At 45.2% G+C, this 15,205-nt stretch overlaps 1 protein-coding gene across 1 annotated transcript; it reads right to left on the minus strand.

The window, feature by feature from the left end:
• Nucleotides 1-7,653: 7,653 nt before the first annotated feature.
• LOC121456899 (60S ribosomal protein L27-like) lies at nucleotides 7,654-8,031 on the minus strand. The gene has a single exon (XM_041665426.1). It carries the CDS (start codon nucleotides 8,029-8,031, stop codon nucleotides 7,669-7,671), a length of 363 nt encoding a protein of 120 aa, XP_041521360.1. The 3' UTR covers nucleotides 7,654-7,668.
• Between the last annotated feature and the right edge of the window lie 7,174 nt (nucleotides 8,032-15,205).

Consider the following 15,205-nt stretch of genomic DNA (forward strand, 5'->3'; position numbering starts at 1 on the left):
GATGCTGGCCAGGCTCCTCTCCTCCCCTGACTGAACTCTTGGGACCTGTCCTGACCCGTTCCACCTACTTAAAAGAGGCCCCGTCCGTACCAATGCTGTGTAGACTGCCACTAACACGGTTTGTCATGTGATGCTAAGCGTATCTGACTCTGAGCTTGGAATAATGACTGTAAAAATATTTCCCTCTGAATTCCTGGGACTTTTCATCCTGAGACAGGAAATGCTCCCTCTGTAAGGTGACCTTCTGAGTGTGGTTTCGAGAATATCCATTTCACGTAAACAGGTCTACCGAGGGCATTTGGTAATGTTTCTGAATATTTCTCTAAAGCTTCAGTTTATTATTTTCTGCCTCACTGAGTAGCACTTGCCCCTTTTTTGACATCTGGCTATGTTGTGTGTGTGGATGTGTGTGTACACGGGCATTCACATAGTTCCATGCAAGTATAGAAGTCAGGGACCAGCTTGTGGGAGTCAATTCTCTCCTTCCACTGCGTGGGTCCTGGGGATTGAACTCAGGTTGTCAAAGCCTGTCAAACTTGTCAGCATGTGCCTTCACCTACTGAGCCATCTCACCAGCTGGCATCATCTCTTAAATTTGCATATTTGATTAATGGATTTTGGGAAAATGTCATATATCTAAGTTCATCTCACACACACACTGACAATTTCAGAGGTGGGTAAGAAGCAAGGAACATAATAAAGGGAATAAAGATTTTCTCTCAGGCTTTGGAGCCAGAAAAGACCACCCTTTGAATCTTGACCTCACCTCCCCACCCCCACCCCCCACCCACACACACACACACACACTGCTCCTTCAGGTAAGTTGGTAAGTCATGTAACTTCTTTCTTCTCTTCTTGGAGAAGGAAGCAACAAACCCACCATGTGGGTGTGGTGAAGCACTGGAGAGAAGTACGAGCTTGCAGTAGCTGTGACCCCTCACACTCAGCCATCTCTTTCTTAAAATTGAGGAAATTAGGATCCAAAGAAGGGAAACCGAGTCCAAGTTCACACATACATACTGGGGAGAATTTAAGTCTGTCTCCACACTTACGTTGTGTGTTCTCCTTATGCTCCATGCCATAGCTTAGATACTACTACCCAAAAAGGTCCCTGTGTTAAAGACTTGGCCCCCAAAATGCCAGTACTGAGAGGAACAGCCTTTAAGATGTGGAACCTTGCCCAGATACAGAGGTGCATGACTTCAATCCCAGCACTCTGGAAGTAGAGGCAAGCAGAGCTCTGTGAGTTCAAAGCCAGGGAATTTTAGGACAGCCAGGCCTGTGTAGAGAAACTCAGTCTCAAAAAAAAAGAAAACTAAAAAAGCTGGGCAATGGTGGCACACACCTTTAATCCCAGCACTCCGGAAACAGAGACAGGTGGATCTCTTTGAATTTGGATCTCTGTGAGTTCAAGGCCAACCTGGTGTACAGAGTGAGTTCCAGGACAACCAGGGCTACACAGAGAAACCCTGTCTCAACAACAACAAAGGAGAACGTGGAATCTACATAGGAAGTTCCAAGGGCACTGAGAACCTGTCCTGATGGGGGCTGTGGGACCTGACTCCATTCCTCTTTCTCATTTGCTCCTGGATCACATGACCTATTTTGTTCCACTCTGTGCTCTTGCCACAATATGTTGTCTCTCCACAGGCCTAAATCTTTCTAATGTTCTCAGCCTTCCTACTGCTGAGACGCTTTAATACAGTTCCTCATGTTGTGGGGACCCCCAACCATAAAATTATTTCGTTGCTACTTCCTAACTGTAACTTTGCTACTGTTATGAATCATAATGTAAATATCTGATATACAGGATAGCTGATATGCGACCCCTGTGAAGCAGTCGTTCGACCCTCAAAGAGGCCACCGCTCACAGGTTGAGGATAACTGCCCTAAACAGTGAAACAAAAGAAACCTTTCCTCAGGGCTGGGGCAACATCGGTAATGAAGAGCACCTGCTGTTCTTGGCAAGGACCCAGATTCAGTTCCCGGAACCTACATTCATAACTCCAGTCAAGCGCACACATGGTACACAAGCCTGCATTCAGGCAAAACATTCATAATATAATAAAATAAACCTAAAAAAGTTTAAGGGAAAGAAGCCATGAACTGGAAAGAGAGCAAGGCGAGAGGGTACACAGGAGGGTTTGGGGGGAAAAAGAGAAAAGGGAAATATAATGACATTATAATCTCAAAAAAAATTAATTTTCTTTGAAAAAACTTGTCTTTAAGAATTTGATCCCCGCAGATAGCCTATCACAGGGATAAAAACCTGACTAACACACCCATAGCCCACTTCTTTCCGCACAGGGCAGGGGGAAACGCCAGGAAGGCCAGACTTTCTTTCGGTTATTTTCCTAAAGACAGTAAACCTGCTGGGTGTGGCGGCACACTGTAGGAATCCTGGCTCCTCCTGGGTAGCAGTAGGAGGACAGGGGAAGAGTTCGAGGTCCTCTCCACCACATAGGAAGTTCAGTGCGAGCCTAAATCTCAGCGACCCTGTCTCAACAGAAGAGGGGGAGACTCCAACACACTGTTGAAGTTCTCTGAAATTCGTCAATAAATATCACGTGAAGAAATCGTTAGATGCATAATAAATTTGAGCTAGAAGGGACGTGGCCTTTCTTCATAAAAAGCTCTCCATCCAGAATAATGACCTGCTGTCCTGTTGTCATTTTGCCTGCCAGCTCCAAAGAAAACAGAACTTGACCCGCAGTTGTGGGAGGTTATGCTAATGCCGAGTAACTGATATTAAACCAAAATGCCCTCAAAAGGAAATGAAAAATAAACAAGCTTTCTAAACTGAAATATCCTGCCACTGGGTTGGTATTTTGAGCAGTCTGCAAACAGGAAAATAAATCATGCACTGTCAGTAAAAGATGCCTCATGCGCTCTTCTCTCCCCTTCCCCCTCTTTGAAAAAGGGTCTCTCTGTCTAGCCCCGGCTGTCCTGAAACTCACTCCATAGACCAGGCTGGACCTGAACTCACAGAAATCTGTCTATCTCTGCTCCCTGCATGCGGGGATAAAAGGCATGCGACACCACATCCAGTTGCTCGTTTGTTTCTCAAAACATGGGGCTTGGTTTAAGGAGTTCTGCTGTTGCTAGTAACCTGTTTTATACTGTTTCCCTGGGAGATGGCTCAGGGGTTAAGAGCCCTTGTACCAGGCTTTTTCTGTTGTCACCAACCTGCTCCCAAATCAGGATACAGAGACTTTAGTTATGAACGCTTCAGCCTTAGCTTATGCTCGTTTCTAGTTAGGTTTTTTTTCCTTTAATTGAAATTAATCTGTTTCTCTTCATCTATATTTTGCCTTGGGGCTTTTAAGCTTCTTTCTGTACGCTCTGCTTTCCTGCTTCCTCCAGTGTTTGTCAGGCTGGCTGCTGTCTGACTTCTGGCCCCAGGCCTGTCCCTCTCTTTCTCCCTCATTCTCTTCTCTCTCCTTCTCTTCTCTTCTGCCCGTCAGCCCTGCCTATCCCTCTCCTGCCTAGCTATTGGCCATTCAGCTTTTTATCAGACCAATCAGATGCCTTAGGCAGGCAAGGTGAAACAAATACAAGACATGTTTAAATAATCAAAAGCATTCTTACATCCTTAAACAGATACAACATAAATAAAAGTAACACATCTTTACATCATTAACAAAGGCAGAAGAAACTAATGTAACACCTCTTTCTCCAGTTAAAATAATATTGCAAAGCAAGCCCTGACTCCTCTTCCAGAGAACCCCGGTTTGACACCCTGCACCCACATGGTGTCTCACAACTGTCCCTGTAACTCCAGTTTCAGAGGAGATGATAGTCTTTATGGGCACTGCATGGACATGGTCCACTCAAGCAAACCACCCATACTCATAAAATAGAAATAAATACTTCAAAACAAATTTCAAAAAAAGAACTAAGGAATTTTAAAGTATTATTTTAGGAATATGCATATTGTCACATTAAGTATTTTGAGGTTGTTTTTTGTTTTTCTTTGGGGGAGGGGATAAGAGGTGGAAGGATTAGGCTAGTAAAACAGATACTAAGCCTAACAACCTAAATTCAATCCCCAGAACGTACAGGGTGAAAAAAAACCTGAAGTTCTGACCTTCACATGAGTGCCAGGGCATCCTTGGGCCCAGTGCATATGTCTCTACAGAAACACATAAGGAAATAAATAAAGGTAATAAAATATTTAGTCATCCTGTTTTTGGTTTTTTCCCCCATACTCATTTTTTTTTCCATTTCTTCTGCTCTTGGGGCTTGGGTAGAACTCTGTTGTTTTGTTATATCAAGTAAACTTCTTCCATCAATTAGAAAAATAAACTATACCTAGTTAGAAAATTCTAAAATGCTCAGTATACATTCACTCTGAAAGCATTTCTCTAATCTAGTCATTTCTGTCCAATAAAAAACATAGTGGGGGCCAGGAAGTGATGGTGTACACCTTGAATCCCAGCACTCAGGAGGCAGAGGCAGGCGGATCTCTGTGAGTTCGAGGCCAACCTGGTCTACAAAGCAGATGCCAGGACCGGCAGGACTGTTACACAGAGAAACCATAGCTTGAAAACACACACACACACAAAACCATAATGACAAGGTGCAGCAGTGGTACCACACTTCTTTAATCTCAGCACTTGGAAGGCAGCGGCAGGGGGATGAATCTCTGAGTTCAAGGCCAACCTTGTCTAAAGAGGGAGTTCCAGGACAGCAGGGCTACACAGAGAAACCCTATATACAGGGGGGAAAAAATATAAAAAATCATATGAACCAGGAATAGGCACACAGCTGTAATCCCCACACTCAGGAGACTGGAGAAGAAGGTTCATGATTTCCAGGTTGGCCTTAGATACACTGTAAGGCCCTCATTCAAACAAACAAACAGATACAATAAATAGAAGAAACTTTTTGGCTGAGGATGTGGCTCACGTGTCAGACCCTTGCTAAGCACAGGCACAAAGCCTTGGGTTCGGTAACACAAGTCTGAAATCTTAACACTCAGGAGGGGGAGGCAGGAGGGTCCCAAGCTCAAGGCCCTCCTCAGCTACATAGATAATTCAAGGCCAGCTTGGGCTGTGTGGGACCCTGAGCTCTATGCATATAACTCTTTCCAATCCCTCTCCTACCAGCCCCCCCCCCAGTCCTCCCCACTCACTCCTTTCAGATAAACAAGCTCTTTCCTACCTCAGGACCTCTGCATGCGCTTTTTTTTTATTATTATTATTTTTTTGTGACACCTCCTTCTCATCTTTCAGATGTCAACTTGAAAATTCTCCCATCTGGGTAACCCTGTCCTTCTTAGCCTTCTTAGTAAAATTCCCCTTCCCCCTACACCCATTTCTGTCCCATAATTTATTTATATCATATTTAGTTATTTGCCTTTTTTATATGTGAAAAATTGTATTGAAACTTTGATGTGGATTACATTGAATCTGTTAGTTATTTGCCTTTTAAAGGCTGTCTCCTCCACTGGGTTGTAAACTCCAAGTTAACACGTACTCTCTAGTGAACTGGAGGGGCGACGCTGGAGAGTGAGCGCCTGTATCACACCCTGAGATGCTCAGGTGGAAAGGACCGCGCAGGTGTGGAACTAGGCGAGCTGACTCAAAAGAGCTTGTCCGGTTTTGCCTCTCAGAAGAGGATACAATTCCCAACACGTCCACAAGGTGGCAGAGGAGAGGTTAGGACCCCCGCAACTAACACTGCAGAAAAGCAACAAGGCCTCTAAAACTTTCCCATTTTGGAAGCAGCCAGGCTCCCAGGGAATCACTGGTCATAGAAAGGGGTGGTGCTCCGGTGCCCAAGGTTATTTCTCTACTACTAAGTTAATGTGCTACTCGAAGTCTTTTTTATTTTTTATTTTCCTTCATTTCTGGGGCCAAATCCAAGGCCTTGAGTGTGGAAGAGACATGCTCCACCCCTGAGCCCCACCTCAGCCCCTCACTTGAAGGCCTTCATCAGACTCCGAGGGCCAGGAGAAGTCAATTATCCATCTGACAACAGCTACGAACACAAAAAGGTGCCACCCAAGCTTGGAGGAACACACTTGTAATCCCAACACTCATAAGGCTAAGCAGAAGGATTGAGAATTACAGAGCAGCTGAAAGCAAGTCCCTGTCTCTAAAAAAAATAACTAGATGGATGGAAGACAGACAGACAGACAGATAACTACCACCTGCCACCCATAATCTTATGGCATTCAGATAACTAATGTTGTCATTCCGTGTTTCCCTTTTTCTTTTGGAAGTGGTTCTAAGTGAACATAGATAGTTAAGGACCTTTGACAAGCCAACGCTATGGAGTGCTCTGCCTCCTCCTACTACATGGTGTTTTAACAGCAATGGAGACCTAAATTCCAAGAACTAAAAACATTTCTGAGACACAGAAAATCTATTTGGGTTTTTGTTTCTGTTTGTTTTAGTACAAAAAGATCCTGAATCTATCCCAACCAAGAGACTTAATTGTCCACTTTGTATAGGCCCAGAGTCAGCCTCGTAAATCCTTTTTTGTTGTTTTTGGTTTTGTCTTTTGTTGCTGCTGTTGTTGTTCTTTTCTCTTCTCTTCTCTTTTCTTTTATGTAACAGCTCTGGCTGCCGCTAGAACTCGCTCTGTAGACCAGGCTGGCCTCGAACTCACAGAGAGCCACCTGCCTCAGCCTCCCAAGTGCTGGGATTAAAGACGTGTACCATCACTGCCGGGTGCACATTATGCTTTTTAATTGGACAGAAGCTACTAGATTACAGAAAATGCTTTCAGAATGGATGTCTACTGAACATTTCAGAAATGTCTAGCTAGGTATAAATTCTTTTTTTCCAATTGATGGGTGAAGTTTGATAAAATAAAACATCGGTGATGCACCCCACCACAAAGAGCAGCGTTCCTTGGTGTCACAAGCCATGGTGGCAGGATGGCGGGATGCATGCTCGTATTTAAAACCAGGTTTGCAGTGAAGCCCGTGGAAGCACAGACAGAAAGGCTTTGAATGAATTCCACGTTTGGTTCTGAATTTGGGGATTGGTTGTCGTGCATTCAGGAACCTTCTGCTCTCACCGAATCTTCCGCCACCCAACATTCGGCTAACACCACAGCTCCCACTAGAAGAGCTAAGGTCTGGACCAGCTGACTCCCTTTGAGCAGGGGGACCATAGCAGATGTGACACAAACAGGGCCTGCGCTGTCTTTGTGAAGGTGGCCATTGGAGGCGACCTACCCAGGTCCGTCAACCTGCCCAAACCCGCCAAGCCTGGCAGTGGATCTAAGTTATTAATAAGGCCTTGTCAGAATGGCCATTCAAAAACAAATGAACGCCTCTGTGTAGGCAGGGAGGTCTAATGGCTGCAACTGTGGCCTTTGGACCTCATCCTCAAACCTGCGATAGTTAGGTGTGGTGTCTGCCTATAATTCCAGCAATTAGGAAATAGAATTAGGCAGGAGAGTCACAAGCTTCAGGCCAGGTGGGGGTACACATGCTGTGACCTTATGTCTCTCTCGATCTCTCTCTCTCTCTCTCTCTCTCTCTCTCTCTCTCTCTCTCTCACACACACACACACACACACACACACACACACAGGGGTGGGGTATAACTGTCCTTCTTTTGTTTTTTTGTTTTTTAAACTTTTAATGATGTAAACAAAAATATACCTAAAAGCGAAGCTTCTGGAAAAACCATTTGTTCTTCCCTGTCTTGTATCATTCCTCAAATTTGACCTTGGCTTCCCACCTTGCCTTGCGTTTTAGGGCTGGGTCCCTAAAGACATCCTTGTTGACAACAGTTTTGTCCAGGGGGATGTCCACAGAGTACCTTGTGGGCATCAGGTGGTTGTAGTTATAAACCTTCACAAAGGACTTGATCTTGGATCTCTTAGCGACTTTCTTCTTGCCCATGGCAGCCGTCACTTTTCGGGGATAGCGGTCAATTCCAGCCACCAGGGCATGGCTGTAAGGGCGGTCTGAGGTGCCATCATCAATGTTCTTCACGATGACGGCTTTGCGTCTCGAGTAGCGTCCAGCCAGGATGAGTACCACTTTCCCGGGTTTCATGAACTTGCCCATTTCGACAGCAAGCAGCCGGTTCCCAGCAGAAAGGAAAGGCATAACTGTCCTCCTTATTCTCACATCCTGCTCTGTGTGAAGCCACTCTATATGTTTTTGCATACACGCCCATTCTCAGACCCAGGCCAGAAAGTCGCACCCCAAGCCAGGGGTGTCAGTGCAGGCTGTGTTTGTAATCCTAGCCCTTGGGAGGAGGAACCAGGAAGATCAAGAGGTCGAGGTCATCCTTGGCTACACAGGCAGTTTAGGAAGTTCAAAGTCATCATCGACAACACAACAGAGCCTGTCTATAAAAACAGAAGCGGGATAGAGGGGGAGAGCGGGGGGGTGGGGAGACCCAAGTCTGTGAAACAGTTTTCAAAGGACCAAAGATGCTGAGGTTAGTCACGAGTATCAGGATGCAGACCTTTCCACGCTGTTTCTGAGGAGAGACTGCGGCCCCTTTTTAATGAGATTGCTTGCCCCACTCACGCATCCTTCTGGGCTTCCCTTCCCTTCCCTTCCCTCAGGGTTTTGCACAAGTTCACCCTTCCCTTCCTGTGTGGAGCTGCAGAACAATGGTGAGATTTTTGGCCTTGGACAGAGGCCTCCTGAGTGCTTCCACAAATGGACTTTAATTTCTCTTCTGGGTCCAGGGACGCTGGCCTCAATTTGTGTCTGCCTAGCAGGTGAGGAGGATAGCCAAGGTCAGCAACGGTTATGGTGGCCAGAGGCAGCCTACTGTCCAACCTAAACAGGAAGGAGAGGCACGCGGGCAGAGGGGCGGGAATGTACGATGTTGACAGGAGGGGACAAGGAGGTGCACTGTGAGGGCTAAGGTCCTATTCAGGATCAGCGCCCGGCCTGGGACTGGAAGACACAGCATTCACTCTGGGAAACATAACAGTCTTATGTCCATCAGGTTGACAAAACGTCCACCATCAGGGACCCCCAGCAGCGCTTCCCCAGCCTCTGAGGAGTTCTGATGCAGCAGAGAAAAAGAAAAGAGGAAGATTAAAGCACACCTGGGTCAGGCATGCTGACAGAGCTGTCATCTCAGCAGTCGAGAAACTGAGACACATTGGGCTGTGGTGGCAAGTGCCGTTAATCCCAGAGGCAGGCGGATCTCTGTGAGTTCAAGGCCAGCCTAGTCTACAAGAGCTAGTTCTAGGGCAGGCTCCAAAGATACAGAGAAACCCTTTCTCAAAAAAAAAAAAAAAAAAAGCTGAGATGGTAGGATTGAGAGAGTTCAAGGTTAACCTGAGCTTCATAGCAATAACTTGTTTAAATTAATTAGTGAATCAACAAATCCTTAGGGGTAATCAGCAACTGTAAAAAGACAAAAAAATGGATAAATTATAAGTATCTTCTGAGAGGTAAGAGAACATTTTTACTCAAAATCAAGAGGAACAAAATGCTGGGAAAAAGAAAAATTTGATAAAAAAAAAAAAAATTCCAAGCAAGGTGTGATAGTCCATGCCATAGTCCCAGCTGCCTCAGCAGCTGAGGCAGGAGGATTGCTTGAGACCAACCTGAGCAACATGGTGAGAGACCCTATCTCAAAAACTGGGAGAGAGGGGGAAAAAAAGAAAGGAAAGAAAATTCAGGAAATTAAAGAAGCGGGCTGGTGAAATGGCTTAGCAGGCAAGAGCCTCGGGCTTGACTTCAGCCTCCAGACCTATGTGGGAAGAGCCAAGTCCGAAAGCATAGCCCATGTCCTATCGGCAGTGGCTGCAGCATGCATGGACACACACACAAAAAAAACAATAACAACAGCGATAATAATAATAAACTAAAGGTTTTTTAATACACAGTCAGAAAAATAACTTAATTAAAAAGATTTAAGGGAAAAACTGAAGACGTATCTTTAAAACAAATCAAGAATGACAGGGAGGCTTAAGAAAACAAGAAAAAAATGTTTAAAAGAGGAAGCGTTTGCCCAAATGAGTTGCAAACCGTGCCCACATGAAAAGCTCCACAGGGAAGTTCATAGAGGTTTTATTCATCATGGCCCAAACCTGGCAGCCATCACGATGCCCTTCCAAAGACAACAGGACAGATAATCCGGAGAGAACAAAACAAAGAAAGAACAGGGAATTTTAAGAGTAAGTGGAAGAAAGTGGGTTGAAGCCAGGGGACCTGGTATGTGGGGTGCCACCATCCACTTGGACACCCAGAGCTGTGGCAGTCCCTGCTCCCCACCACCCACCCTGTCACCTGGATGCGTGCTCCTTACCCCACAGCATTCTCCCTCTAAGAGCATATTTTTGCCAGATGTTCAAACTATAGCCCAGCCTGGAAATTTCCTACCGGTGATGAGCTGTCTCCAGAGAACCCGCCCACTTCTTCTCAGGGAAACTGAATCCATGCTCTGTCCCTGAGACACTCAGCTTAAATCCCCCTGGTAACCTTCACATAGAAGGAAATAGGTTTTCTGCCACCCCTGCACCCTTCCCCCGCTTCCCCCACCCCCATAATAAGTTTCTCCACTGATGTAGTAAGCCAGATCGAGCCAAACTGAAAAAGTATAACAAGTATATTGAGCAAAGCAACTCTCTGGTGGGTTCACTGGTCTCAGGGAATGAGGCCAGAGAAGTAACACACAGGGGCTAAAGCAGTAACGTTTTATAGATTGTAGGCGAGGGGCAATGATGTGCCTGCCACAAGCAGGGTTTGTGCCCAAGTGTGGTCAATAACTGAGAGTTTAGGCAGGGACGGCTTTAACTTTAACATAGTAAAATTACATATAACAAAACAGGTATCAAGTAAGAATTATAGTTACAATATTTAGATCTACTTTATCTTTTATCATAACTAAGGAAAACTATAACTATAAATTTTTCAACTCCATCAAAGATTCCAGAAGGATATAATATGACCAAAGTAAACAGGAAATGCATTGTAAGCAACTTCCAAAACTCTAGAATTGACAGAGACATCTCGCTGCCTGGACAGTCACCCAAAGTTTTCTGTACCATTGGGGCATCCATCTTCAGCCTACAGGCCCATAGTATCTAGCAGACTTTTTCATGAAGCAGGAAATTTTAAAAATAGGTCTGCCTATATTGGCAGTTTGCCAGTCTCCCCCCCCCCTTTTTTTTTTTTTTGTATCCTGTAGAATGTCTCGCAGACTCTTTTATGAAGCAGGAACCCCGAAGGATCATCTCACCTTTTGGCAAGTTTAGCAGTCATTTTTTTTTTTATGGATCCTGTATGTCCAGTTTATCTAACAAACTCCATAAGGAGCCTCTTTGATGCCCATCCTTTTCTTGAAGTAGATTGGTGCTGCCAGGAGCAGATGTGTCTCACTGTCATGAGACACAAATTAAGTGTTTTTAAAACATGTAAATGCCATATTCTGAAGGTCTCTGGAAGATTTGAAAAATACCTATCTAACTGAAATATATCTCTTATATCTAGAAAACCTAACTAACATGACTACAATCTTGACTATTATAGATGACTATCTATTAACCTATATTTCTTAATTATATATTGCATCTTTAAATGAACTGCACAAACACAATACCTTAGACAAGACCAGAAATATACATATAACAAGATTGACCTTAAATTTGTATCAATAAGCCAAGATCTATACCAATGCAAATTATTCATTAATGGTAATCACAGCACATAGAGGGGACTCTCACATCATATATATACATAGAAATGTATAAATACAATCTGCTGAGACAATCTAGTGTCACTACTCTGCAGGTGTTTTGGGGGCTGACCACTTGACACTGGATAGTCAAGGCTTATCCCTGGGCGTGACAGGATCTCCCTCTCTCAGTAGTCACTGATTGTAGCTTTTCACCTAGGGGTGCAGTCTCATGAGACACACTGGTATGTCAACTGGTGTCATTGTTCAGGTCTTGTTCAGGCTATAAGTATGACTTTTAAAAATATGTAAAAGACATTTTGTTGCCAAGCGTTGTGATGCACACCTGTAGCCTCAGCACTGGGGAGAATGAGGCAGGACCATCACCATGTTTCAGAGGCTTACTTGAGTTATGTAGTGTGACCCTCACACACACACACACACACACACACACACACACATTATCTTGAAATCTAAATTTGGAACACAGCGATAAAGAATGTGCTTATTACTTGCCCCTAACTATGTATAGAAAAAAGTATGCCACTGTTTCCAAAAACAACAACCAAAGAGGGCTGGAGGGCATGCCCACTGTGCAGCCCTGGGTTCCATTCCCAACACCAAGTAAACCAGGCTTGATGCCAACTGCCTTTATTTCCAGCACTTGCGAGGTGGAGGCAGGACAGTCAGAAGCTCAAGGTCATCCGCAGCTACACAGTGAGTTCCAGACCATCTTGGGATAAATGAGAGCCTTTTTCCAACGGAAATAAAGAAGACAACAGAAGGAAAACAGGTCAAAATGTTTAAACACCAGTTGTCCCTGGTAGGACTTTTGAATGATGCTTTTTTTTTTCTTCCCTTTACTATTGTGCATTTTCCAAGTATTCAACAATAGAAACATGGAGAGAAACTGTCATTTTTTAAATAGTATGTTCTTTCGTTGCCTCTTCAAAAATGTAAGGGTTGAACCCAAAGAAAAACATATAGGCATCCTCCTGAATATTAACCTTCATCAGGCGATGAAAGGAGACAGAGACAGAGACCCACATTGGAGCACCGGACTGAAATCTCAAGGTCCAAATCAGGAGCAGGTGGAGAGAGAGCTCGAGCAAGGAACTCAGGACCTCGAGGGGTGCACCCACACACTGAGACAATGGGGATGTTCTATCGGGAACTCACCAAGGCCAGCTGGCCCGGGTCTGAAAAAGCCTGGGATAAAACCGGACTCGCTGAACATAGCGGACAATGAGGACTACTGAGAACTTAAGAACAATGGCAATGGGTTTTTGATCCTACTGCATGTACTGGCTTTGTGGGAGCCTAGGCAGTTTGGATGCTCACCTTACTAGACCTGGATGGAGGTGGATTGCTCTTTGGGCTGACGAGGGAGGGAGACTTGATCGGGGGAGGGAGAGGGAAATGGGAGGCGGTGGCGGGGAGGAGGCAGAAACCTTAAATAAATAAATAAATAAATAAATAAATAAATAAATAAAGGTTCTGTACCCAGAAGGATTTAGAAAAAATGGTGACTAGAACACACCATGCCAGTGGACAGAGCAGCAGGATCGCTGCAGAGACCCTCCCACACTCACTCATGTTACAGATAAGGATGTAGGACCTGGGGTGAAACATGAGCCTAGGCGGCAGGAATCCCATGTGTGAGGGGCAGGGCTCTCCTCCCAGCACTCCCCAGCCCATCTGATCATCTTCCCATTTAACCAACAGCATCTTCATCTTCCAATTCCAGACTGCTAGGTATGCCAGACTCACAGACTCACAGGGTGATGCTAGGCTAGCTCACCATCTGATAGCTATTGTAAATGCAGACTCCCACCGCCAGACAAGCGGTCCTTGCCTGTATTCCCAGCGCTTGAGAGTCAGAGGCAAGAGGACTTGTTTCTCCGTCAGCTTCCCAGTTAGACCGGAAGCTGCTGCTGTTTTAACTACCATGTGTGACCCTGCAGGCCCGCAGTCAGCGCCCTTCTGCTGCCGATGGAGTTTTTAACTAATTCTCTTTTGTTCTATCTACCAATAAAACTCGAAGTCAGATATCGAGGTGAAAACCTGCTGGCTCAGAGAGGCTCAGAAGCAACCAGCTGACCAAGGCAAAACTCTTAAGTCCTTCCCTACCCCTTCCTGTGTTTCCTGTGTGTCTTTATAGTCATCTTCCTGTCCTCTGTCTCTCTACGACCAATTCCTGTCAACTATTTGCTGGCTTCACCTCCTGATCCAAGGTTGATTTTATTAGCACAGTCTCAGGTTTCACAGTGCAATCAAATAGCCCACAACAATGACTGACACAAATTTGAGGCCAGCCTGACTTATATAGTGAAACTGTCTCAAAGGGATAAGCATCTCAGGACTCTTTCCCCGAGAAAAGGGGAATCAGAGCCTACATTTTAGAACCCCAGGGCAAGATTCCCACGGGAGCAAAAACAAATACAGAAACTCTTTCCTGGCTTAGTCTGAAGCTGACCTGGATGGCCAAAGAAATGCTTTTTTTTTTTTCAAATTTTATTTATTTATGTTGGGGGGGGAATCCTCAAATGGCACAGAGAATATTTGGAGGTCACGGGACAACGTCTTAGGGTTTCTCTCGCTGTGAAGAACACCATGCCAACAGCAACTCTTATAAAGGAGAACATTTAATTGGGGTGGTGTGCTTACCATTTCAGAGGTTTAGTTCCTTTCCTGTCAGGTCGGGAAGCAAAGCAGCATGCAGGTAGACCTGGTGCTAGGGAAGGAGCTGAGAGTTCTTACACCTTGACTACAGACAATAGGAGGTAGTCTATCTCACTGGGTGTGGCTTGAACATATGAGACCTCAAAGCCCACCCCCCATAGTGACACACTTCCTCCAACAAGGCCACACTTCCTAATAGTGCCACTCCCTTTGGGGGGGGGGCATGTTTTATCCAAATTACCACAGACAACTTGCAGGAGTCACTTCTCTTCTTCCAACTGCTGGAATTAAAGGCATGCATCACCACCCCCCAGCCCCCTTAATAATTCTTGCTAGACAGGTTTCTACAGGCCTGATGTCCTCTGAGCGTTGGGACTTCCCACCTAGTAATTGTTACCTAGCAATCATTCAGTATGTGTGTAATAATACCAGTAAGTAGTCTAGGGGTAGCTCAGTGTAGTGTTGTCTAGCATGTGATACCTCTGAGTTCAATCCTCAGCACCAATATATAAATAAGTAAATACAGAGAGAGAGCAAGGGCACTGGTGACTTTTCGCCATCTTTTACTTGTGCCTTTCAGAATGTTACACTTCCAAAAGAGACAGTTTTCTCCACTCCAACATCCATAACCATGTCAATTCCACCTCCAACGGCGAGGAAGTGGGTGAGGCTGAAGGTCAAATACTGTAAATTGTTTATGGCAGGACTTCCTGTGGTTTCAAAAGTTTGCGAAATCTCATTCCACACAATCAATGTGTGCTTTCGGGGTCTTCGCTTTCAGGGTGCTCATCCTTTTCAATGCCGTCATTCAACATTCCTGCCCACCTCCAGTCTCCGCCTCGCCCCCAGATCTGGCTCCGCCCACATACCTGACCCCTCCCACTCAAGGGGGAGCGCCGCCGCGGGCCC

Source organism: Microtus oregoni, unplaced genomic scaffold (assembly GCF_018167655.1).
Source record: "Microtus oregoni isolate MIOR12 unplaced genomic scaffold, Mior012 000015F_ref0000493, whole genome shotgun sequence".
NCBI classification, from domain to species: domain Eukaryota; kingdom Metazoa; phylum Chordata; class Mammalia; order Rodentia; family Cricetidae; genus Microtus; species Microtus oregoni.